The 27,468-nt window shown below is 49.3% G+C and overlaps 2 protein-coding genes across 4 annotated transcripts in view; one reads left to right on the top strand and one right to left on the bottom strand.

The window, feature by feature from the left end:
• The window catches only part of cdh19 (cadherin 19, type 2), a 103,726-nt gene that overhangs the window by 46,548 nt on the left and 29,710 nt on the right, over nucleotides 1–27,468 (bottom strand). The window lies entirely within an intron of this gene.
• LOC143744159 (uncharacterized) lies at nucleotides 13,356–14,344 on the top strand. The gene is made up of 3 exons (XM_077235579.1): nucleotides 13,356–13,593; nucleotides 13,678–14,016; nucleotides 14,105–14,344. Exons 1-3 carry the CDS (start codon nucleotides 13,429–13,431, stop codon nucleotides 14,342–14,344), a joined length of 744 nt encoding a protein of 247 aa, XP_077091694.1. The 5' UTR covers nucleotides 13,356–13,428.

Here is a 27,468-nt window from a genome sequence, read left to right as displayed (position 1 = left end):
CGGGATGCATTGGTTTCCAGCGAACGCATATCACACTGTCAGCCCAAAGCTTTTGCGGCCCTGTCCAGTTCGCTTCCTCTCCCGAGGACTGCAGAAAAATTAAATCGGTTAGTTCCTGCCAGTCAAATGCTTCAGGTCACCGATATATCGAATTTAACACCAGAGGCCAGTCCCGAGAGACTGGTCCCCCTAGTAGATTATCTAGACACCTGGAAGGGTCTTCAAAATATATCTCAATGGGCAAAATATATCTCAATATCCTGCACATAGTAGAACGGGGGTACAAAATTCAGTTCGAATATCGCCCGCCCAGGTTCAGCGGGGTGGTAAACACACTGGTCAGCCCCGAGCAGGGTCTGGTTATGGAACAGGAAGTTCAGTCCCTCTTAGCGAAGGAGGCCATAGAGTATGTTCCTCCCCAAGAGCGAGAAGCCGGGATTTACAGCCGGTACTTCATAGTTCCCAAGAAGGATGGGGGATTACGTCCTATTATAGATCTCAGGGTACTAAACCCGTCTCTGAGGAGATACAGGTTCAAAATGTTAACAATACCTATGATCTTGAGTCAGATCAGGTCCGAGGACTGGTTTGTCACGATAGATCTAAAAGATGCTTACTTCCACATATCCATCCTTCCACGACACAGGAAGTTCCTAAGGTTTGCTTTCGGGGGAAAGGCTTACCAATACAGGGTTCTTCCTTTCGGCCTAGCATTGTCACCTCGCACCTTCACGAAATGCATGGATGCTGCCCTTGCTCCATTAAGACTTCAAGGCATTCGCATCCTCAATTATATCGACGACTGGCTTATCCTGGCACAGTCAGAGGATATGGTGGTTCAACATCGAGATGTTGTTCTGTACAATCTAAGGTGCTTGGGACTAAGACTCAATGTCAAGAAGAGTTCTTTGGTGCCTCTAACAAAGACTACTTTTCTGGGGGTAATTTGGGACTCAACTACGATGCGGGCACAGCTGTCTCCCGCTCGTATGAATACCATCTTGACTACAATCTCGAGCCTCAGGCTAGGCCAAACCATCACGGTCAAGCATTTTCAAAGGGTGCTGGGTCTCCTGGCGGCAGCGTCCAACGTAATTCCTTTTGGCCTGCTGCATATGAGAGCCCTACAGTGGTGGCTCAGAACCAGAGGGTTTTCCCCGAGGGGGAACCCATTTCGCACTATCAAGGTAACGCGCAGATGCCTTCGTTCTTTGGTAATGTGGAGGAAACCTTGGTTCCTGTCCCTAGATCCTGTGTTGGGAGCACCATGTTAAAGAAAGATTGTGACTACGGATGCTTCTCTCACAGGCTGGGGTGCGGTTATGGAAGGCCGCTACACCAGGCGTCTCTGGAAGGACCACCATCTCTCTTGGCACATCAACTGCCTGGAGATGCTGGCTGTGATTCTGGCTCTCAGACACTTCCTTCCAGACCTCTTAGGCCATCATGTCCTAATTCGGACAGACAATACGTCGGTGGTCTCTTATATAAATCGTCAGGGGGGCCTGAGATCGCGCCCTCTATGCAGATTGGCGCATCAGGTCCTCCTGTGGTCCCAGGGCAAACTTCTCTCAGTCAGAGCGATGTTTATCCCTGGGGTCAGCAATGTGGGAGCAGACATCCTGTCGAGGCAGGGGCTGAAGCCCGGGAAGTGGAGACTCCACCCCGAGTCGGTGGAGCTAATATGGAAGGAGTTTGGACAAGCGGAAGTGGACCTATTTGCCTCTCACAAGAACACTCACTGTCCACTCTGGTTCTCTCTCTCGTAGCCTCCCCCAGGGGAGCTGGATGCGATGGTGCAGACGTGGCCGAGGCTACGTCTGTACGCATTTCCCCCAATCGCTCTGCTCCCAGGGGTTCTAGAGAGGGTCCGGCGTTACGGGATCAGCTTACTCCTAGTAGCCCCGTACTGGCCGGCCCGAGTATGGTTTTCGGACATCATGGTCCTTCTAGCAGGCCCTCCGTGGCAAATTCCGATCAGGAGAGACCTTCTTTCTCAGGCCAGGGGCACAATATTTCACCCTCGGCCGGAATTTTGGAAACTGTGGGTCTGGCCCCTGAGGGGGACCAGCTCATAAATGTTGGTCTCTCAACCGAGGTTGTTGAGACCATTCTAAACTCTAGAGCCCCCTCCACGCGGAAACTATATGCATTAAAATGGAATGTGTTTAACTTATGGTGTAGAGAACTTCAGTGGACCCAGTTAACTGCCCAGTGGCTTCAGTGCTGGAGTTCCTCCAGAGTCGCTTCTCTAACGGACACTCCCTGTCCACGCTTAAGGTCTATGTGGCGGCCATAGCTGCCTTCCACACGCCTCTAGGGGTGGGCACCTTGGGGGGACACCCACTTATTATACGTCCCTCAAAAGAGTTGGGGACTTGCAGGCCTTATCGGTTGCTCCTTCTTGCCTTGAGTTCGCTCCCGGTAGAGTAAAAACCATTCTCCACCCTAGACCTGGCTATGTGCCTAAGGTGCCGTCAAATGTAGCACGGTCTATAATTCTTCAGGCTTTTCATCCTCCACCGCATGTGTCGGATGAGCAAGCTAGACAGCATTTATTGTGCCCGGTCCGAGCCCTTGAGGTCTATGTTCATAGAACCTCAGGCTGGAGGAAGGCGGACCAGTTACTTGTATGTTTCGGGTCACCTAAGAGGGGTTCCCCTGTTTCCAAGCAGACTATCAGCAGATGGATAGTAGAGGCTATATCTTTAGCCTACGAGGCGCGCAGCTTGCCTTCGCCTCTGCAAGTAAAAGCTCACTCAACTAGAGGAGTGGCTTCCTCTAAAGCTTTGCTGTCAGGAGTTTCTCTTCAGGAGGTCTGCGATGCCGCGGGCTGGGCCTCCCCTCACACCTTCATTAGACACTACAGTCTAGATCTGCCCTCTACTCCGGCTTCACAAGTTCTCTCGTCCTAAGTGTGCCAGATTGCTTCACACCAGGGCGTACTCTCTCAGTGTGGCGCAGTCGCCATTTCGTTCCCCAATGTGTCGATTCTCGACGCAGCGCGAGTTCCCTCGAAAGGGAACGAGACGCTGCGTCCCTCGGCCACACTTCTAGCGCTCCTGAGAGCGACTTGCTTCGATCAATCAAAAGCTGACATTGTTATGATCCGGTTCCCTTTTATAGCTTCCGCTCACTGTCACATGCGACGTTACGGATGACGTCATGACGCAACACAAATCAAGATTGGACTAGATCCATACAGGCTTCAGACGCGTCACGCTGGAGGCGTTCCCCAATGTGTCGATTCTCGAATGTGTCGATGAGACGAAGACAGTCGTAACCCGAGACGTTTCGGTAGTTGCCACTGTCGTCTTTGGCTTGTTTAAGGGACTTACACTTTGTGATTTTAGCATGGTTACCTACTGACACTGATCCATCCGATGTAAAGCCAAAGCTCAGGATTTACAGTGGAGAAAATAACTATTTGATCCCCTGATGATTTTGTAAGTTTGCCCACTTACAAAGAAATGAAGGGTCCATAATTTTTATGGTAAGTATATTTTAAGGGATAGAGACAGAATATCAACCAAAACATCCCGGGAAAAAAAAACACATTTTATAAAGGTTAAAAATTGATTAGCATTTGATTGAGTGAAATAAGTATTTGATCCCCAACCAACCAGCAAGAATTCTGCCTCCCACAAATTGGTTATGTGCTCATATGCAACACAGATCAGTCCTTTCACTTTAACCCTCTGAGGTCGACCGCGATAGTCTCCCTTTTTTTCTTATCAGTGCAAAAGAAACTCAAAATACTCTGTTGATTTTGATCTTACATATTAAGTGTTGTACATCATTAGATCCTGATCAGTGTCTATTTTTTTTTGTGGATACTCACAATAAAAACAAAGTGTTGTGCTTTTCGCCAAATAAAGAAAAACAAACATGATGCGCGTTCTGCCTTCTCTCTGTCAGTTAAGTCCATTCTGAAACGCGTCCGAAAATTAACTGTAATTCCGCGAATACTTGTCATACAGGCACGAGTTTTTTTCCATAATGAAGCTTGAACTCTCTTCTTTTAAATGAGTTAATTTATATAAAAAACAAATATTCTCAGTTTATGTAATCTGTATGAAAAGAGAGAGATGTCAGTCTTTTTCTTTCCAGCTCATTATACCTTATTACGCGTTAATGTGCCACGCCCACGGAGAGCGCGCCGTATTCAAACGCAAATGATCTAAGGCAAGCCATTCAAACATGCCAACGCCCACCAGCTGGATTATAAAACACATCGTGTTTAGTAAGTATCTTGTACAGCTGTGTACACAGCGTATCCTTTCAGTGTGAGCAATAATACTATCTAATAACCCTGGAAAATGTACCAGAAGTGGTAGTTTCATTTCGAGGAGCAACGGATCCAGCTGATGTAGTAAGTCATTTATTCTTAAGTGCTTTGTTCTAATCGCGATATTGAATAGTGTCTGTAAACCGCAAAAAGACTGTTTAAATATGAATAGCGTGTCTGTGTGTAGACTAAATGATGAATGAACGGCACAGGCGCGCGCGCTTTGTTTACTACAGTTATAGAGCGCGTGTCTGTGCCGTTCATTCACTCTCGCACCTACATTAGTAAACGTTATGTTTACATGAACGCATCCAAACTATATTGCTATAGCCTACTAAGATGAGTAAAAATATACTGAAATATGTTGAAATAAAATGTCTGTATAAGCAACAAACTGCAAATTAACATGTATATGCTAATATATCATAAACACGATATGTTACAGACTAAATATGAATGTTTAGACAAGATTTTGTGATTAGTTTTGGATAGATTATAAAGTTTTGACTGTAAAAAAAGACTACTGTCACATTAAATAGGTAAGCTTTTGTTCACCAATCTCTGCTCATAGTTAAATATACTATAGTATGATGTTTTATCAAAAATAAAGTAGGTATATTGAATTATCAACTAAGATGTTATTATAGTGTTTGTTCCAATATTCAAACTAATGAATCCTTACCTTTTTTAATACGCATGATAAAATGTATACTTTTTACAAAGAAATACACTTGAAATATTGTTAAAATTGTAATTGTTGTTGTAATTGTAACCTATTTGTAATTGGTTACAATTTCTAATTGTAAAATATGTATATATAGATCATTTCTTTTGTCCTTACATTTTTTGGGACCCTGTGACACACCATGTGTGAAAGGGCTAATTAATATGCAGCTCATTATGCGGTACATTATCCGGCCTTTTTCTTCTCAGGTGTGAACACGCCTCCACGCATATTGCCTTTCCAAACAAAAGGTGTCTTATAAAATTTAAATGAATGTATTGTTTTGTGTAAATGATTAGGCAGGATGATTTTCAGATCATTTTGAAGCAAAAATTCTAGGCAACAACACTCATTAGTCAAAAGTCTTGTGGACACATTGTCACGTTTTCTATGTGTTATTAGTTCAGTTTTGTGATCTTGTTCACCCCCGTCTTTTGTGATTTTGGTTCAGTTCTGTTAGTTTTTTCCCGCTCCTCGTTTGTGTTCAGTTTCTTCATCTGTGTTCAGTTAATTATCCCATTAGTCCCAGTTCTATTAAGCCCTGTGTTTTCCCTCAGTGTTTGTTGGTCGTCGTCGATGTAAGGTTGTGTGTTTTTGAAGTCCTGGAGTTTCCTTTGTTTCTGTATGTTCCTGTAAGTTTAGTTTGTAAATAAATCAACTATACTTCAGTTCCCGTGTCCTCGTCTTCGGCATCCTGCAACAACCCTGACAGAACGACCAACCTATTAAAAAAAAAGATGAGCCGAAGGAGGAATAACAAGAAGGTGAGCCCCATGGAAATACCAATCCTCTTCCAGAAGGAGCTCTCTCTTGAGGAGTATGCGGGGCGTTACCTAGACCTCTATGATGACATGACTCAGGATGAAGAGGAACTGAAACAGAGTTTCTGGGGTGGTCTGAGAGACCCGCTAGCCCAGATAATTCTGGTAAAGGACCTAAAAATGTCCTTCTTGGAGTTTGTGGATCACACGCTGTGGGCGTGTGGATCCAACTACCGCGTAGAAGATCTCCCACTCCAGCCAGTTCCAAGCCCGCCAGCGCCTGAGCCCATCGCCTGCCCGCCAGCGCCTGAGCCCATCGCCTGCCCACCAGCGCCTGAGCCCATCGCCTGCTCGCCAGCGCCTGAGCCCATAGCCGGCTCGCCAGCGCCTGAGCCCATCACCTGCCCGCCCACGTCTGGCCCCGGACGTGTGCTGGCCCCGTCCAGTTCCGAGTCCCATGATGTGCTGGCCCCGTCCAGTTCCGAGTCCCATGATGTGCTGGCCCCGTCCAGTTCCGAGTCCCATGATGTGCTGGCCCCGTCCAGTTCCGAGTCCCATGATGTGCTGGTCCCGTCCAGTCCTGCGCCAGAGCCCTTTGATCCTGCGCCAGAGCCCGTTGATCCTACGCCAGAGCCCGTTGATCCCACTGATCCTGCACCAGAGCCCACTGATTCTGCACCAAATGCACCAGAGCCCACTGATCCTGCGTCAGTCCTGTCCAGCCCAGAGTTTCCTTTGCCGCTGGTCCTGCTTAGCTCAAAGCCCTCTTCACCGCTGGTTCTGCCCAGCCCAAGACCCCCTTTGCTGCCGGATCCCCCCTTTCCTGTCAATTTCCCCATTAAAATTTTGGGGGGGCGCCCACCCGAAGGGTCCTCACCGCCATGGCCACCCGAAGGGTCCTCACCGCCATGGCCACCGGAAGGGTCAGCTCCACCATGGACGCCCGAGGGTCCGACAGCTCCGCCCTGGACGCCCGAGGGTCTGAGAGCTCCGCCCCCCTGGACGCCCGAGGGTCCGACAGCTCCGCCCTGGACGCCCGAGGGTCCGACAGCTCCGCCCTGGACGCCCGAGGGTCCGACAGCTCCGCCCTGGACGCCCGAGGGTCCGACAGCTCCGCCCTGGACGCCCGAGGGTCCGACAGCTTCGCCCTGGACGCCCGTGGGTCCGACAGCTCCGCCCTGGACGCCCTAGGGTCCGACAGCTCCGCCCTGGCCACGCCCACAGCCGGGTCCGACAGCTCCGCCCTGGCCACGCCCACAACCTGCTCCGACAGCTCCGCCCTGGCCACGCCCACAGCCTGCTCCGCCCTGGCCACGCCCACAGCCTGTTCCACCCCGGTTCCCCGAGCTACCAGCTCCGCCCTGGAGGCTTCCCGTCCCTGCACCACCATGCCCTCGTCAGCCTCAAGGGCGCCCACCCTCCAACCCCTTTGGATGTTATACGGGGCGAGGATGCGCCTTCGGGGAGGGGGAGGTTCTGTCACGTTTTCTATGTGTTATTAGTTCAGTTTTGTGATCTTGTTCACCCCCGTCTTTTGTGATTTTGGTTCAGTTCTGTTAGTTTTTCCCCGCTCCTCGTTTGTGTTCAGTTTCTTCATCTGTGTTCAGTTAATTATCCCATTAGTCCCAGTTCTTTTAAGCCCTGTGTTTTCCCTCAGTGTTTGTTGGTCGTCGTCGATGTAAGGTTGTGTGTTTTTGAAGTCCTGGAGTTTCCTTTGTTTCTGTATGTTCCTGTAAGTTTAGTTTGTAAATAAATCAACTATACTTCAGTTCCCGTGTCCTCGTCTTCGGCATCCTGCAACAACCCTGACAGAACGACCAACCTATTAAAAAAAAAGATGAGCCGAAGGAGGAATAACAAGAAGGTGAGCCCCATGGAAATACCAATCCTCTTCCAGAAGGAGCTCTCTCTTGAGGAGTATGCGGGGCGTTACCTAGACCTCTATGATGACATGACTCAGGATGAAGAGGAACTGAAACAGAGTTTCTGGGGTGGTCTGAGAGACCCGCTAGCCCAGATAATTCTGGTAAAGGACCTAAAAATGTCCTTCTTGGAGTTTGTGGATCACACGCTGTGGGCGTGTGGATCCAACCGCGTAGAAGATCTCCCACTCCAGCCAGTTCCAAGCCCGCCAGCGCCTGAGCCCATCGCCTGCCCACCAGCGCCTGAGCCCATCGCCTGCCCACCAGCGCCTGAGCCCATCGCCTGCTCGCCAGCGCCTGAGCCCATAGCCTGCTCGCCAGCGCCTGAGCCCATCACCTGCCCGCCCACGTCTGGCCCCGGACGTGTGCTGGCCCCGTCCAGTTCCGAGTCCCATGATGTGCTGGCCCCGTCCAGTTCCGAGTCCCATGATGTGCTGGCCCCGTCCAGTTCCGAGTCCCATGATGTGCTGGCCCCGTCCAGTTCCGAGTCCCATGATGTGCTGGTCCCGTCCAGTCCTGCGCCAGAGCCCGTTGATCCTGCGCCAGAGCCCGTTGATCCTACGCCAGAGCCCGTTGATCCCACTGATCCTGCACCAGAGCCCACTGATTCTGCACCAAATGCACCAGAGCCCACTGATCCTGCGTCAGTCCTGTCCAGCCCAGAGTTTCCTTTGCCGCTGGTCCTGCTTAGCTCAAAGCCCTCTTCACCGCTGGTTCTGCCCAGCCCAAGACCCCCTTTGCTGCCGGATCCCCCCTTTCCTGTCAATTTCCCCATTAAAATTTTGGGGGGGCGCCCACCCGAAGGGTCCTCACCGCCATGGCCACCCGAAGGGTCCTCACCGCCATGGCCACCCGAAGGGTCAGCTCCACCATGGACGCCCGAGGGTCCGACAGCTCCGCCCTGGACGCCCGAGGGTCTGAGAGCTCCGCCCCCCTGGACGCCCGAGGGTCCGACAGCTCCGCCCTGGACGCCCGAGGGTCCGACAGCTCCGCCCTGGACGCCCGAGGGTCCGACAGCTCCGCCCTGTACGCCCGAGGGTCCGACAGCTCCGCCCTGGACGCCCGAGGGTCCGACAGCTCCGCCCTGGACGCCCTAGGGTCCGACAGCTCCGCCCTGGCCACGCCCACAGCCGGGTCCGACAGCTCCGCCCTGGCCACGCCCACAACCTGCTCCGACAGCTCCGCCCTGGCCACGCCCACAGCCTGCTCCGCCCTGGCCACGCCCACAGCCTGCTCCGCCCTGGCCACGCCCACAGCCTGTTCCACCCCGGTTCCCCGAGCTACCAGCTCCGCCCTGGAGGCTTCCCGTCCCTGCACCACCATGCGCTCGTCAGCCTCAAGGGCGCCCACCCTCCAACCCCTTTGGATGTTATACGGGGCGAGGATGCGCCTTCGGGGAGGGGGAGGTTCTGTCACGTTTTCTATGTGTTATTAGTTCAGTTTTGTGATCTTGTTCACCCCCGTCTTTTGTGATTTTGGTTCAGTTCTGTTAGTTTTTCCCCGCTCCTCGTTTGTGTTCAGTTTCTTCATCTGTGTTCAGTTAATTATCCCATTAGTCCCAGTTCTTTTAAGCCCTGTGTTTTCCCTCAGTGTTTGTTGGTCATCGTCGATGTAAGGTTGTGTGTTTTTGAAGTCCTGGAGTTTCCTTTGTTTCTGTATGTTCCTGTAAGTTTAGTTTGTAAATAAATCAACTATACTTCAGTTCCCGTGTCCTCGTCTTCGGCATCCTGCAACAACCCTGACACATATTTAGTATGTCTTTTGTGGCCTTATTTCAGACACTTTAAGTTTTAGTTTTTTCAATATCCATGCATAAGCAATATTCTCTCAAAAATACAAAAATGTACATACATGTTGCTCACATATTACGGTAGCCCCGTTTGTGCTATCTAGAGTTAGTCCAAACCGTGGGTTCGTGGAAAAACGCCCATACAAATAAGCTGCCATTGGGCGCACTGTGGGTCGGAGGGATCGTAGGGTGAATTTGGATGACAATTGCCCACAAACTTGTAGAGAAGTGGGCCTTTATTACTAACCCCCCTATTCACGGTTTCTTACCTACTTGCCACGGAATAGGTGGTTTTCGGACACCTCTAGTGGACGACAGAGAGCATATTGCCCCATGACCCCCCCCCCAACCCACGAACCCACTATTTGTCCAATAACCCACTATATTGGGCAAATGCCCCCCCACCCACCCCCCACACCCCCCCCCCTTCCCACGGACCCACTATTTGTCCAATAACCCACTATATGGCGCAAACTTCCCGTTGAGGAGCCCCTGGGACGTTTGGGGCCCCCGGGACGTTTCTGTAAAAATCCCACTCGCCCTAGGGGGGCGCCGTTTTCTGACTCGCCACGGCCCCCTGGTGCGGGCGGGAAAGCTCGGCGGCCCTAGGGCCTCGTTCAGGGGCCGAAAGGTCAAAAAAGGGGCCGTGAGTCAGGGTTAGCGTGACGGTTAGGGTTAGAGGCTGAAAATGTTTTGCCTTCGCTCATGGGCCCGGTGCTTTCGGTACGTCGCTCGGGGCGGGCCCAGGGGTCAGCATGCCGAATTTGGGGCCCCGGGGACATTTTGAAAAAAATCCCACTCGCCCATTAAATGAATGTATTCGCCGCAGTGGTTTCGCGGACGCCGCTTCGGAAGGGCCGACCGACTAGGGGGTGCCGTTTTCCGACTCGCCACGGCCCCCTGGTGTGGGCGGGAAAGATTGGTGGCCCTGGGGCCTCGTTCAGGGGCCGAAAGGTCGAAAAAGGGACGCCCGTCCGCGAACCCGCTATGCCTTTTGAATGGCTCGTGGGACGGCCCCCGTCAGCAGACGGAGGGTCGCGGTACCCCGATGCTTCAGATTCCGACTCTCCAGGGGCCCCTGACGCGGGGCCCCGAAGCGTGGGGCCCTGGGGCCTTAAAAGAAATCGCCCCTCCCCCGAAAAAAAATGAAAAGCCTGAAAGTGCATTTTCAGTCTGAGAGGGAAACAGCCCTGAGGGAGGATTTCTGCACAGAGGCTGAGAAAAATTTGACTCTGCTCTAGCGCCCCCTGCTTTGGGTACGTCGGTCGGGGAGGGCCAAGGGGTCAGCTTGCCGAATTTGGGGCCCCTGGGACGTTTCTGTAAAAATCCCACTCGCCCATTAAATGAATGTATTTTGCCATAGTGGTTTCGCGGACGCCGCTTCGGAAGGGCCGACCGACTAGGGGGCGCCGTTTTCCGACTCGCCACGGCCCCCTGGTGCGGGCGGGAAAGTTTGGTGGCCCTGGGGCCTCGTTCAGGGGCCGAAAGGGTGAAAAACACGTCACGGGGTCAAAAAGGTCAAACCAACGGAACGCGCTGCCACAGGGAGACGGAAAGTCGTAGGACCCCGAAACTCGGCGAGTGCCGTCGTCTCCCGTCCCTGCAAACTAAACACTGAAATGACTTGAAAATTAGTGAGATGTGTTCAGTGGGGTGTGCTTAGTACAGTAGAGGTGGTTGGGGCTGAAAAAAAAAGTTTTTAATCATCTGGAAGTCCCGTTGGAGACATGGGTGACAGCCATATAACCACTGAACGTATGTGAATGTTTGTTTTTCTCGAATATCTCGAAAACCACACGGCGAAAAAATTTTAAACTCGGGTCGTCTGTAGGCCTCGAGGAGCCCTGTCCAACGAGGCCACCCCCGTCCCCGAGGGCCTCGGGGCCAGGGAGTTACGTCCGGTCAAAGGCGCAGCTTTGTCGGCTTATATCTCGAGAACCCCTGGCTCAATGTTCCCCAAACTCTAATGTAACCCTAACTTTCACAACTCCTGGGCATGAAATGAGCCCACTCCACTTTCACAACTCCTGGGCATTAAAGTGACTTTAAAAAAGACTATAAAAGATGCCTGCACGGGTCAATCTTTGTCAAATCATATTCCACAAGGTTTTTGCACACACACACAAGCTCACACATATTGCAACAGGATCTTGACGGGTTCCTCACTTTTTTTTACCACTCAACATGGGAATCAAGGACTGCCCGCTGTGCAAGAGGCCATACCACCAGCTGAGCCAGCACCTCACCAACACCCACGGGATCAAGAACAAGGACGAGCGCAAGCTGCTTCTCGCCATACCATCTGGGAGGGTGGACATCCGCAAGGGAACCTGCCCCGTGCCTGCCTGCGGCAAATCCAGCTCCAGGATGGACCGCCACCTTAAGGCCCACACAGAGCTGAAGGCCGCAGCTCGCTGGAAGATGATGCAGGCTCTGAAGAGGAAGAAGGTGTTGGAGGGCCTCGCCGAGCTGAGGGCGACCAACCCGACGGTGCCACTGACCTCATCCCTGGACCTGGAGGATCCGGAGGAGGAGGAGGAAGAGGAGGTGATGCCAGGGGAGGAGGTGCAGGACGACCCCGCTCTGCAGTTGCCCTGCTGCAAACCTGGCTGCATGAAAGTCAGAGACCAGGTGGCCCACCTCAACGAGCAGGTGGACACCCTCAGCCGGGCGCTCAGAGACGTGACCCGCCGCTACCGCCTCTTGAAGAGGAGGTCGACGCGCTCCGGCTCCGGCCTGGTCGCCAGGGTGACCGGTAGGCTGATGTCCGCTCTCGGCCCCCCCGAGTGTGGAGAGGCCGAGGAGGAGGAGGAAGGAGAGCCCCGTGCCGGGCCATCCGGAGAGCCGGCCGGTGAGGCCCCCTGCGAGCAGCCTCCCGCCCCCAACCAGTCACCTCAGCAGGAGAGGCACCCGTTCCCCGACCACGTGCCGGTTCTGAGTGAGTACTTTGTCTCTTCTCCCTCTGCGGCCAATGTTGTGTGTTTTTGTTCTGACCCCATGTGCTCTTGTGTGTTTTCTCTCTTTTCGCAGATCTCCTCCTCGAGGAGTTCCGCGGCCACCAGGAGGGCGCCGACCCCAGTCCGAGGCTGGTCAACAATGTGGGGTCGAAGGTGTTCCGCATTAGGAACTTTGTGGCGTTCATGGCGGCGGGGCAAACTGACCTGGCCAGCTTGGCGTTCCTGAACCAGACGGCGAGGATGCGGTCTTGGCACCACTCACTGAAACAGGCCAAGATCGCGGAGCCGACCATTCAGATGTATTTAAAGAATGTCTCTCAGTTCCTGGCCTACATCACCGAGACCCCGCCGCCCAACTGCCGGCTCTCCCGTACTGTGATGGTCGGCCTGAACCGGGAGATGAAGAGCATGCTTCGATCGGTGAGGCGGAGGGTGGTCGTTCACGAGGTGGCCGTCAAACAGGCCAAGGAGGGCCATCTCATCCCCAAGGCCGCTCTCCGCCAGTGCGTTGCCTCCACCAAGACTGCCATTCCTGAGATCCTGGGTAAGTTTTTGCCTCCTCTTACCTCTCAAACCTTGGCGTACCACACACACACACACACACACACGCCACTTAACGCTGTCTTTTTTTCCCTCACAGCGTGTCTAAAGGAGACTAGAGACAGGAAGGACCAATGGTCATTTTATGGGCACCTCACTGCCTACCTCGCCTGTATCTACGGGCATCGCAGTGGGGTGTTTCAAAATATGACCATTAGGGAAGTGGAGGCAGCGCGACAGGCCGCCATTGATGGATGCTACGTAATTAATGTGAGTTTTTTTCTCTCTCTCTCTCTCTCTCTCTCTCTCTCTCTCTCTCTCTCACGTGTCTTACATCGTTTTTCACTGTTTCCACAGATTTCTTCCCACAAGACCAACCAGGCCTTCGGGGCCGCTCAGCTGGCATTGGATGAGGAGGAGTAAAGGTGGCTGGTGGAGTTCCTGGCCATGAGAAAGGAGTTAGTGGGCGGTAGCGACGCCCACTACTTCTTTTTCACCTCTAAGCCCAGCTCATGCAAGAATCTGAATCAGTACTTTCAGGAGGCATGGGCTGGGCTGGACCTGCCAGGAGCTCCAACCTTTACTGATGTGAGGACGTCCATCGCAACCCACGTGAGTTTCCCAGCCCATGTTTCTGCCTTGTGAACTTCTGATGTGCGCGTGTCTGTTTCCAACTGTGCTTTCCTCTCTGTACAGGCCAAGAACACCCACAGCCCCGGGGACAGGCAAAAGGTCTCCCGATTCATGTGCCACGACACCTCCACTGCTGACCGCTTCTACGCTCTCAACTTGGACGCCAAGCAGGCCGCGGAACAGCGTAGGCTGTTCGAGGCAGCCGTGGAGGGTGAGGATGCCCCCCCGGGGACCCCGGAGCGCCCCGCCACCTCCTCCAGGCGAAAGGTGGCCAAGAGGACCCGTAAGCGGCCGCCCCCCGCCGCCAGCCCTCAGAAGACAGAGGAGGGAGATGACCCGACGGAGGAGGACCCGACGGAGGAGGACCCGACGGAGGAGGACCAGACAGAGGAGGACCCGACGGTAAGTCCAACTTTTGGTGGGTCCGTTTAACCGTTTGTCTGACGAGTGGGCGTGTTCGCTGATTCTTTGCCCTTCTCGCTGTTTGCAGGTGGAGCGCACCCCAAAGAAGCGGAGGCTGAGGCACCGCTACTACCCCGTAGTCCAGCTGTCTCCTCTCAAGTCCCCGAACAAGGTGGCCCAGAAACTCATAAAGACAGCTCGCCAGAGGAGAGCTCTCCAGACGACAGTAGTCCCGATGACAGCCCTCGAGAGGACAGCACTCCATAAGTCGGCACTCCAGAGGTCGGCAGCAAAGAGGCAGCGGAAACAGACAGAGACTTTTTATTAAATGGCACGTTTTTTTTTTGTCTGGTTTTGTTGTTAAATTTTTGTTCTTGTTCAAATAATAGTGTTAAAAGTTTCTCTAGTCTTGTCTTTTTTTATGCCAATTGGGGGCCCTACCACCTCGTTCAGGGATCGGAAGGTCGAAAAAGGGTGAAAAACACTTTGTTAAACAACGGACACTGTGGTTTTTCAGCTTAGCTTTCAAAATATTTTGATGAAAACCATTTTACTGCACTCCTGAGGGCCCCCTGAGTCCGTGGCACCAAAAGCCATCCAAAAATTCCACCGTCCACGAACCCACTATTTTTTTCCATTGAAAAAATGCTACGTGGGATCTCCGTATCTCAGCTCTGGAACGATCTAGAACCTCCATTTTTGCCCTCAGGTCTAAGTCCCTTCACCCTCTATCAGAATCCAGAGTTTCGAGAAGATCGGAGAAACTTTTTTTTCCGACCCGAAAAAACCGACAGGGGTACGTTTTTTCGGGTCAAGATTTTGAGTTTCTCCAATCTTCTTGAAACTCTGGATTCTGATAGAGGGTGATGAGACTTAGACCTGAGTGCAAAAATGGAGGCTCTAGACCCTTCCTGACCAGAGCTATGGACATCCCACGTAGCATTTATTACATTATAAAAAATAGTGGGTTCGTGGACAGTGGAATTCTGGGATGGGACTTGGTGCTACGGACTCTGGGGGGCCCCCTGAGTGCAGTAAAATAGTTTTTATCAAGAAAAAAACTTTAAAAAAATTGCCTATCACAGAAACTGTCAGATCCCACGTAGCATTTGTTCCATTGTAAAAAATAGTGGGTTCGTGGTCAGTGGAATTCTGGGATGGGACTTGGTGCTACGGACTCAGGGGAGGCCCCTGAGTGCAGTAAAAGTGTTTTCATCATGACAGGAACTTTAATTCAAATGTCTATCAGAGAAACTGTCCCAATCGCCATTAAATCGATGGCACGTGGGATTGTGTCCGATTGCAGCTTATTGCATGAAGGCCGGGGTTAGTACTTTTCAAAAATAGTGGGTTATTGGACAAATAGTGGCTTTATGGACAGTGGAATTATGGGATGGCACTGGGTGCTATGGACTCTGGGTGGCCTGCAGAGTGCAGTAAAATGGTTTTCATCATGACAGCAACTTTAATTCAAATGTCTATCAAAGAAACTGTCTGAATATCCCCATTCAATCGATGGCAGGTGGGATTGTGTCCGTTTGCAGCTTATTGCATGAAGGCCGGGGTTAGTACTTTTCAAAAATAGTGGGTTATTGGACAAATAGTGGCTTCGTGGACAGTGGAATTATGGGATGGCACTGGGTGCTATGGACTCTGGGTGGCCTGCTGAGTGCAGTCAAATAGTTACCATCATGACAGGACCTTTGAAGGTAAATGTCTATCAAAGAAACTGTCTGATTATCCCCATTCAATCGATGGCAGGTGGGATTGTGTCCGATTGCAGCTTATTGCATGAAGGCCGGGGTTAGTACTTTTCAAAAATAGTGGGTTATTGGACAAATAGTGGCTTCGTGGACAGTGGAATTATGGGATGGCACTGGGTGCTATGGACTCTGGGTGGCCTGCTGAGTGCAGTCAAATAGTTACCATCATGACAGGACCTTTAATTCAAATGTCTATCAAATAAACTGTCTGAATATCCCCATTCAATCGATGGCAGGTGGGATTGTGTCCGATTGCCACTTATTGCATGAAGGCCGGGGTTAGTACTTTTCAAAAATAGTGGGTTATTGGACAAATAGTGGCTTCGTGGACAGTGGAATTATGGGATGGCACTGGGTGCTATGGACTCTGGGTGGCCTGCTGAGTGCAGTCAAATAGTTACCATCATGACAGGACCTTTAATTCAAATGTCTATCAAAGAAACTGTCTGAATATCCCCATTCAATTGATGGCAGGTGGGATTGTGTCCGATTGCAGCTTATTGCATGAAGACCGGGGTTAGTACTTTTGCCCAATATAGTGGGTTATTGGACAAATAGTGGGTTCGTGGGATGGGGGCGTGGCCCGGGAGTGGGGGGGGAGTGGTCCCGGGAAGTTTGCCCAATATAGTGGGTTATTGGACAAATAGTGGGTTCGTGGGATGGGGGCGTGGCCCGGGAGTGGGGGGGGTGGTCCCGGGACTTTTGGTAAATATAGTGGGTTATTGGACAAATAGTGGGTTCGTGGGACGGGGGCGTGGCCCGGGAGTGGGGGGGGGGGGGGGTGGTCAACGGGAAGTTTGCGCCATATAGTGGGTTATTGGACAAATAGTGGGTTAGTGGGACGGGGGGGGTGGGGGGGGTCTGGTCACTCTAGTGGCCAATCGGACAAATAGTGGGTTAGTGGGACGGGGCAAGTGTGGCGCCCCACCAAGGACGAAGGCAGAACTGCTTTGGGTGGCCTCGGGCTTCGGGGCACTCCCGTCGGGCCCCTGAGGGGGTCGGGGCACCCCGACCCCGCCCGCGTGGGTCGGGGGCCCGGGGAGGGTCGGCCTGCGGCGTCGGCCGACCCCCCAAAAATTTCGGGGGGGTCGGCGCGCTCGTCCGCCAACCACCGTCCGATTCCCATCGGCCCAATTACCGAATGGACGCTTTTTATTTTCATGGACTAGCTAGAGTGAATTTACACCTTTGCCATTAACATGTTTATAAATAACTGAAAAAAGCACAAATTTCAGAGCATGTCAGAACACCTCAAGGACCCCAAAACACCCGTAGACCTGAGAGGGTTAAGAAAGTATTCCTAATGTCAGCTCGTTATGTGTATAAAAGACTTCCATTCCATCCTCTCCACCAGCATGGTTCAAGACCAAAGAGCTGTCGAAGGACATGAGAACAAGACCGTAGATAGGGTAACGTCTTTGCATTTACTTTTCCTCTAGTCCACACAAAACCGATAAGACCCATCTGGTTTCTTCACCAGGACTACAGGGGATGACCAGGCTGACTGAGAGGGTTCTATGATGTTATCTTTTAGCATCTTCTCTACATGCTCCTCAATGACTCTTTTTTTTAAGGGGAGATACCCGATAGGCCTTATACCTGACTGGGACTTCATCCTGGACAAAGATGGCATGTTTTTCCACATTGGTCTTGCCCAGCATATTGGAAGTAACTGACGGCCAGGCCCTCATCAGTTGTTGGAGTCCTTTTGGACAGTCAGTGTCGTAACACAGCCCGATTCTTCCATGAAACTGGACCCCCAACAAGGAGGTAATTCCCCTGGAGGTAAAGCAGAGTAAAGGTGTACACCTTGTGATGAGGTGAGGGTGTCCTGATTTCTTTCACTAAAGTGGTCTCGCTGTTGTTTAAAGCCATAATAGGTGTAACCTCTATTGGTTTACAGTCCGTAACTGTTTTTAGCCAAGTTGAGGATAACACCTGTTGTAGTGAGGAAGTCCAGCCCTAAGATCACAGGAAATGCCAGATGACGATCTTCTATTACATGGAATTCTACAGCCTTCTGTTTACCGTGCCAGTCGAGATAGATTGTTTTCTTCCCCAGAGCTTGGTGAATGGTCCCATCCGCCATGACGAATCTCTGTCTCCGCTGGTAAGAAAGCTTCCTCAGCAGACGTCACCTGCTGCCACAGACTCTCCTTCATCAATGTGAAGGTACTACCCGTGCCCAATACAGCCTCTCCGTGCCTGCCTCTGATGGTAATAGGCACTAATAGGAGACCATTTTGTGGTTTATTGTAGGACTGATGTTGCACCACACCCAGTTCAGCTGCACCGCCATGAAATTTTTTCTCTGATGCTTTTTTCCCTTGCTTTTCAGAACTCGCTTGCACCTTCTGCCAATACTCCTTGGCTCCAGCACAGTCCCTCTCTACCATAGAGCCTATTTTCACCAGTTGTGTCACAGTTGATACCGTTCCACGGAGACATCCAGCCACTCTAGGGTTAATATTATTCAAGATGCGCCTGACTATCTCTTCCTCAGGCATGTCCTGCTTCCATTTCAGACACAAAGCCTGATAATCATATGCAAAGTCTCTGAGGCCTTGATCAGGTCTCTGTACTGTCGTCGCTGCCATAAAGGTGTCCTTGAATGAGGCCCAATCATTGATCTGGCGTTTTGTGGCCTTCCACCAACTAAGTGCTGGTCCTTTAAAAAATGTTGAGAGAGCCCCTAAAAGCTCTTGATTGGAGAGGGGTCACAATTCTAGAAAGTTTTCGCACTGCTCGATAAAGTGCAGGACATCAGATGATTCACTAGTGGTACCAAACATGGGAAACTCTAGTTTTACAGGAGGCTTAGAGTAGAAAGGAGATGCACCAGGGCAACTAGTGGGGTTAGAGGTTACTGTTGGACTGATAGTCATAGGGAAGGCTCCTGTTTTCTGACTAAGAGGAGTGCTAGTCAGCTTTAGCTTGTTCAAATGCTTTCCCATAGTTTATCTCTACATAAGAGCCAATTATAAACCTCTCTATCCACTTTTCCTATACTGAACATTACCACATTTCTCAATTCAGCTAAGCTTTTATCGACATATTGCCTGGAACTCGCCTCTCTATTTACCGCACTTGTAACAGAATCTCTAAAATCATTCTCCAGTTTACTCAGCTGCTGTTTTATGATAGTAACACTACTGGTTAATTCATCACCAACAACCTCATCATCATCATCCTCAATATCATCACCATCCTCCTCATCAACTGCATTATCGTCAACATCAACATTTTCCTCCTCAGTCATACCATCTTCCTCAAGTGCATTATTTTCAACGTCGTCAACCCCTTTATCACCAAGATATAATGACTTCAACAAAGATTTACTGAATCTGTTGTAACAGTAGACCTTCTTGTAACAAATGGCCCAGCTGTAAAATCTGGGTCCCCAAACCCAGGTGTATCGCCTGCCCTATTTGCATCAGGAGTGACTTCAAACCCCCTTTCACCGTCTCTTCCTGCCATAATATTTCAGTCTCAATTAATTAAATTGTCAGGGGTTTTTTTTGTGTGTGTGTTTTTTTTGCAAAATCAACGTTATCTCAGTTCCCCGTACGGGCCACCATATGTAAAAAGTCTGATATATGTATATATATATATATATATATATATATAGATAGATAGATAGATAGATAGATAGATAGATAGATAGATAGATTATTAACAAGAAATAACAGGGTTCATGGACTGATTTACACATTAATGAAATTGCTTCTTAGATATTTTCAGGAAGACACTGGAATGGCATTAGATTGAAGGTGACAATTTTTCCCAGACAAACGATATCACATACAACAATGGGCTGTCTTATTCACATAATATCACACAAGCCAAATGACCGGCGTCTCGTTCCCTTCAGGGAACTAGGGTTACATACGTAACCAGAGACGTTCCCTATCAGGGAACTCGAGCTGCATGACAACGCTTTGGGAACGCTAATACCAACGCCGCCATACGAGCAAGTGTCCATCGTGTGAAGTCAGAGCGCACATCCGGACGAAAGCACCTGCGCCCCTGGAGTGGAGCTGAAGTCAAGATGATAAAACTTAACGAATGTATGCGGTGATGACCATCCTGCCGCATCGCAAACATCCTGAATAGATACTCCTGACAAAATAGCCTTAGAGGCAGCCATACCCCTGGTTGAATGAGCCCGGACAGCCAAAGGAGAAGGCTGACCGGAGGACTCGTAGAGGACTCGCTCTACGACCAACAATCAATGTTCAAACCGTATTTGCGGTTCCAGCCGTATAATGGCCATCAGTCCGAGTTGTAATTATGAGTTAAATGATGGTTAAGAACAGAATAAAGAGAGAAATACGGAAAAACAGAAGGAAATACGAAGCTAATACGAGGCTTAGAAAGCCACGACGCAAACAAACTCACAGCTCACAGCAGGCAGCGAGGCGGACAAAAGCAATCGAGCAATCGAGCAATCGATCATAAGGTCCACAGAAGAAGGTCCTAAGAGCGAACAACTGTTCGTTTGCTTCGGACCCCCTTGGGTCCGAAGCAAACGAACAGTTGTTCGCTCTTTCTCCACAGGGCAGCTCTGTGGACATACGCATCTAAAGCCCTAACAGGGCAGAGCAGATTTAGTTTCTCTTGGTCCGACGTCAAAAATGGAGGAGGACAGAAAGCCTGCAGTACAATAGGCCTGACCACATTAGTTGGAACCTTGGGAACATCCCCAGGCCTAGGAAGGAGGAAAGCCTTGACCATGCCGGGTGAAAATTCCAAGCACGAGGGAGAAACCGACAGAGCTTGAATATCTCCTATTCTTTTTAATGAAGACATAGCAAGAAGAAATACAGTCTTTAGAGTGAGGAATTTCTCAGAAACTTCTTCAATGGGCTCGAACGGTGCTAGAGAGAGACCTTCTAGAACAACTGCCAGGTCCCAGGTAGGCACCCTCATGCGAACTGCTGGCCTCAGCCTCAGAGTGCCACGAAGGAAACGGGTTAAAAGTGGGTGTCTCCCGAGAGAAGCTCCACTCAAAGGGACGTGGTAAGCAGATAAGGCCGCCACATACACCTTCAGTGTGGAGTGGGATAACCCTGTGGAGAAACGCTCCTGAAGGAATTCCAGCACTGCACCCACTGGGCAGTTAACTGGGTCCAACTGGTGTTCTCCACACCAAGAGGTGAAGATTTTCCACCTCAGGGCATATAATTTCCTAGTGGCCGGAGCTCTGGAGTGGAGGATGGTCTCCACGACCTCAGTGAGCTGGGCCCCCTCAGAGGCTAAGCCCACAACCTCCATAGATCTGGGTGGGGATGAAGTATCGACCCGCTCGCCTGAGAGAGAAGGTCCCTCCTGATCGGAATCTCCAGAGGAGAGCCATCGAGGAGAGATATTAGGTCCGCAAACCAAACTCGGGCCGGCCAGTACGGGGCTACCAACAGTAAATGGATGGTAAATGGACTGCATTTATATAGCGCTTTCACAGACCGAATGGCCACCAAAGCGCTTTACATATTTTGCCTCACATTCACCCATTCATACATACATTCATACACCGACGGCGGTGTCAGCCATGCAAGGCGCCACCCAGCTCGTCGGGAGCAGTTGGGGTTAGGTGTCTTGCTCATGGACACCTCGACACTTGGTCAGGTGGAACCGGGGATTGAACCACCAACCTTTCGGTTTGTAGACAACCTACATGAACCACTGAGCCACTGCCGCCCCAGTAGACTGACCCCGTCCCGGTGAACCCTCTCCAGAACTCCTGGGAGCAGAGCAATCGGGGGAAATGCGTACAGGCGTGACCTTGGCCACTCCTGTACCCATAGCGTCCAACCCCAGATACGGTCTGATGTTTGGAAGCATTGCAAGGAATGCCAGGTATGTCAAAAGTAAAAAACCGACCGTTTCGAAATTAGCTGGCCATATGCAGTCGACCCCGGTAGTGGAACCTGGGCATATGCTGGGTATTGACCTCATGGGGCCGTTCCCTAGAAGTCAGAAGCAGAACGAACATCTCCTCGTAGTAGTGGACTACTGCTCAAAATGGATGGAATTGTTTCCATTGCAAGTGGCTAAAGCTCCACAAATTTCACGTATTCTGGTGGAAGAAATTTTCACCAGATGGGGCACTCCCAGGTACTTAGTGTCTGACCGAGGAACTCAATTCACTTCACAGCTCATCAGTTTAATCTGCAAACAATGGAATGTCATCCAGAAACTCACCACTACTGCGCACCCTCAGACCAATTTGACTGAACGAGTAAATCGAACACTCAAAACTCAAAAACACGCAAGACCATCATCGCCATTGGGACAGGTGGTTAGCCGAATTCCGATTTGCTATCAATACGGCGTGGCAAGAAAGTACTGGCTTCACCCCAGCCGAAGTCATGCTTGGTCTCAAATTGAAGGGACCTCTGGAGAGAGCTATTCTGAGACCCCCTGACCCAAACAGTCCAGCCTACCCTGTCCTGGAGAAGTCCGAAGAACTGATTCGGACTGTGCAAAGGAATGTTGAGAGGGCACTACTATAATCTTCGTAGGAGACAAGCTCACTTTGAAGTGGGAGACTTAGTATGGGTTCGTACACATCCTCTGTCGCGTGCTGATGGCGGTTTTATGGCTAAACTGGCTGCCAAATGGAAAGGTCCTGCTAAAGTGGTTAAATGTCTTGGCCCTGTTAACTACTCAATATCATTCATTGAACACCCAGAGCAGGTAGATTCTTTCCATGTACAGAATTTGAAACCTTATTTTGGCAACATAGGAACAGTGCTAGCATGAGGGGACGGATATGTAACAGTCACCACCTGTCACAGGGTTTCTTTCATTCCAATTGTGGGTGTTATTTTCTTCCTAGCCACTAGGGGGATGAAAGAGGGCACATTGTATGGGATAAAACAGGAAGCAGTAGAGTAAGTGCTAAGGTCTGTTTGATGCTGCCTCATGGTTGTTTGCTAACTATTTTCCAATCCTGTTTGAGAAACTGTTTGTTTCCTGCTCAAACGTAAGTTTAATTGTTTGTGCGAAATGTTTGGGTGAACTGATGGGGAATCTATTTAGTGTATGATGTGTTTGAGGTTTTTCTTGTAGAGGATTTGTTTGGGATGTAGCTATTGCTCGTCAGCTGTGGATACTGCTAAGTGGGTCTGACCAAACACCATGCTTATACTACTGAAGCACTTTTCTGATTCGTTTGATGAGAAGATTAACGACTCACCAAACAACTAAGCATTGGACAACCTCCTACGTCAAACTACAGATAAGACTGACATCTTTCATTTTCTGAGCTAATGGACTTTGTGAACCTCAGAGGACTGTGTTGGACATTTCGATACACCCATATGCATATACTTGGGCATGACTGAAAATAATGAATTGATCTCTGTATACGGGTGTATGTTCTGTGACATTTTGGGTTTGTGGGATAATGAATGAGTAAAGCTTTGACTATATGAAGAAAGAAACACTGCATTTGTTTGTGGAAGAGTTTATTTTAGATCTTTTTCATATGAGACCAATTGAGCATTGCACACAAAGTTACCCCCTTTTGAAATATAGCTTGACCAGTGCAAAGAAGCTGGGATTGTTATATGGTGGATTGTGTTTCTACATTAACGAAAGTTGGTGTTCAGATGTAACAACACTGAAAAGGTGTGCTCTCCTAATTTAGAGGCACATTTCATAAACTGTAAACCCTTCTACTCGCCTCGGGAGTTTTCCTCTTTCATTCTCGTGAATGTTTACATCCCTCCAGACGCGTGCGTGAGCGCAGCGCTACAACAGCTGGCTGAACAAATAGCTGAAACAGAACAAAGGTAGCTGAAACAGAACAAAGGTATCCTGACTCTCTTTTAATCATTCTTGGAGATTTTAACAAAGCAAATCTTTCCCGTGAACTACCAAAATACAGATAGCACGTTGCATGTCCCACCAGAGACAGTTATATACTGGACCACTGTTACACCACAATAAAAAATGCGTATCACTCTGTCTCAAGAGCAGCTTTGGGGCTCTCTGATCACTGTTTGGTTCATCTCATACCGACCTACAGGCAGAAACTGAAATCAGCTAAACCTGTAATAAGGACTGTAAAAAGATGGACTAATAAAGCAGAGCAGGATCTACAGGCCTGCTTTGATTGCACTGATTGGACTGTTTTTGAAGCTGCTACCAACGATCTGGATGAGCTCACAGATACTGTAACCTCATATATAAGTTTCTGTGAGGATACATGCATTCCTACCAGGTCATTATTATCATTTACTAATGATAAACCATGGTTTACTGGGAAACTCAAACACCTTCGTCATGCCAAAGAGGATGCCTACAGAAGTGGGGATAAAATCCTGTATAACCAGGCCAGAAACAGACTGACAAAGGAGATCAGAGTTGCTAAAAGATGCTAACATCACCAACTACAAGTCACCAACTCCCCAATCTGTGGACAATCAACACCTGGCTGATGATTTAAACTCATTTTATTGCAGGTTCGAAAAGCCCACATTCACACCACACACCGGCTCAGACCTGCACTTCACACATTCACCATCACCTCCTTCTCTCCCATTAATCCCCCTCCTGCCATCCAACCTGAGCTTAAGGTCTGTGTGGAGGACGTGAGCAGAGTCTTCAAAAAACAGAAGACTAGGAAAGCCTCAGGCCCAGACGGCATCTAATCTGCTTGTTTAAAAGCCTGCGCTGACCAACTGGCCCCGGTCTTCACGCAGATCTTCAACAGATCATTGGAGCAGTGTGAAGTTCCCTGCTGCTTCAAACGCTCCACTATCTTTCCTGTCCCCAAAAAACCCAAAATCACTGGACTTAATGACTACAGACCTGTCACTCTCACGTCTGTTGTCATGAAGTCGTTTGAAAGACTGGTGTTGGCCCACCTGAAGGACATCATTGGACCCCTGCTGGATCCCTTTCAGTTTGCTTACAGAGCAAACAGGTCTGTGGATAATGCAGTCAACATGGGACTGCACTATATCCTGCAACATCTCGACAGACCCGGGGCTTATGCAAGGATCTTATTTGTGGACTTCAGTTCGGCCTTCAATACCATCATGCATAATCTTCTCACAGCCAAACTGACCCAGCTCTCCATGCCATCCTCGATCTGTCAGTGGATCATCAGCTTCCTGATGGACCGGCAGCAGCGAGTGAGACTGGGGAAACACACATCCAGGACTCTCACAATCAGCACTGGCGCCCCCCAAGGGTGCGTTCTCTCCCCACTGCTCTTCTCCCTGTACACTAATGACTGGACTTCTAAAGACCCCACTGTCAAGCTCCTTAAATTTGCAGACGACACCACTGTCATCGGTCTCATCCAAAACGGTGACGAGTCTGCTTACAGACTGGAGGTTGAACAGCTGGCTGTCTGGTGCAGTTATAACAACCTTGAGCTGAACACGCTCAAAACAGTGGAGATGATCGTGGACTTCAGGAGGAACAGCCCAGCACTCCCCCCACTCACCATCATGAACAGCACTGTGGAAGCAGTGGAGTCATTCAGGTTCCTGGGCACTATCAACTCTCAAGACCTGAAGTGGGATAATCACATTGACTCCACTGTGAAAAAGACACAGCAGAGACTGTACTTCCTTCGCCAGCTGAGGAAGTTCAACCTGCCACAGGAGCTGCTGATTCAGTTCTACTCAGTCGTCATTGAGTCTGTCTTATGCACTTCCATCACTGTCTGGTTTGGTTCAGCTACCAAATCAGACATCAGGAGACTACAACGGACAGTCCAGACTGCGGAGAGGATCATTGGTGCCCCCCTGCCAAACCTCCAGGACCTGTACTCTTCCAGAGTGAGGAAGACAGCAGGTAAAATCATCACAGACTCCACTCACCCTGGACACCACCTGTTTGAACTGTTACCGTCAAGACGGCGACTCAGATCACTGGCCACAAGAACATCTCGGCACAGGAACAGATTCTTCCCACAGGCCATTTCCCTTCTGAACAGTTAACACACCTCCCAAGGCATATGCCTGTAAGTGCAATACTCCCACTTTTTAGTGCAACATCTTAAAAATTCAGGTTATATTTATATTATATTTATTCATACTATTCAAAATACTGTAAATATGTTCATAATCTGTATCTGTAAATGTTTATTGGTACTGTTGCGAAGGTAAAACATTTTCTTTCTCAAAAAGATCTTGAAATTGTCATCCATGCACTAATCTCTTCTAGACTGGACTATTGTAATTCTCTATATGTCGGTCTTCCACAAAGCACTCTATCTCGGCTTCAGATGGTCCAAAATGCGGCAGCCAGACTGCTGACAGGAACAAAAAAACGGGAGCATATTACTCCTGTTCTTGTTTCATTGCACTGGCTCCCTGTCAAGTTTAGAGTTGATTTTAAGGTCCTTCTTTTTGTATATAAGGCTCTCCAAAAATCAACCCCGGATTATCTCTATGAACTTATCCAGCCACATACAACCTCTAGGTCATTAAGATCCTGTAACCAGCTTCTTTTATCAGTTCCTCGTTCACGTTGCAAATCAAAAGGCGACAGAGCTTTCGCGGTTGCTGCACCTAAACTTTGGAACAGCTTACCCTTTAATATCAGGGCCTCTCCATCGCTCAATGCTTTTAAATCTAGCCTAAAGACTCATTTTTATACTCTTGCATTTGAGTGACGCTGTGTATGGTACACTGTGTAAATGTACGTAGAAATGTTCTTTTATTCGTTTATTATTATTAATAGTTTTCTTTATTAATTTTTAATTTTTATTTTTGACCGTCTGTAAAGCACTTTGGATCAACTAATGTTGTGTTTATGTTGTGCTCTATAAATAAATTGACTTGACTTGACTATTCTGACAAAACCCAACTGTGACCGTATATTTTTATAGTATTTTCATATTTTTTTATATAATTTTATTTGTAGAATTTGTATTACTATGTTTCTTGTATCTGTATTTTTATATGTGCACTGTAAGCTTCAGTACCAAGGAAAATTCCTTGTGTGTGCAAGCACACTTGGCAATAAAGCTCTTTCTGATTCTGATTCTGATCCGATAGCGTCAGTGCATTTAAGTCAATAATACTGCTGAATATTAAGTGTCCCCAACTAAACAAGCCAGAGGCGACAAGGGCAAGAACCCAAACGTAATCGGTGACAGAAATGGAGAAAAACAAAAAACCCTGGGAGAAACTCAGTCGAGGGGCCAGTTCTTCTCTGGCCAATGAACGAACATGGTGTGATTATGATTTCAGGCTGCATCAAAAAGTCAGATTGTGGATTGATATTCAACTCCAGACTCAGTAAACCATTTATGGAGCTATTCTTTCTCAATAGGGGTTTTGCCATTTTGGAACAGAAAGGACTCTCCCCAAATTGCTGTAACAGCTTTGCAAAAACAAACTTTTCCAGGATGTCATTGTGTGATCCTATTTATATAGCAAATATCAACCAAGCTTTCTGTGAATATTTGAATATTTCTCTAAAACATTTAATGTAGTAGCTTAATAATTTTGTTGTCACTCTTTCACTATCAAACTGTGTAACACTTTAGAAAGTGTTCCTTCATTAATGACACAGGAACATTATGACACATTAACAACACAGGAACAAAGGAGTAACGCATTATTGACACTCTAGTAACTACTATTAACTAACAATAAACTCTAATTAAGTAAGAAAGCTCAGTTCAATGAGGTAGTTCACCGGAATGAATTATAATCCAATA

Source organism: Siphateles boraxobius, unplaced genomic scaffold (assembly GCF_051911475.1).
Source record: "Siphateles boraxobius isolate OS27281-9 unplaced genomic scaffold, OSU_SipBor_1 199, whole genome shotgun sequence".
Classification (NCBI taxonomy): Eukaryota; Metazoa; Chordata; class Actinopteri; order Cypriniformes; family Leuciscidae; genus Siphateles; species Siphateles boraxobius.
Note: the sequence above shows the minus strand (reverse complement) of the source record. Positions and strands in the feature narration are given on the sequence as shown.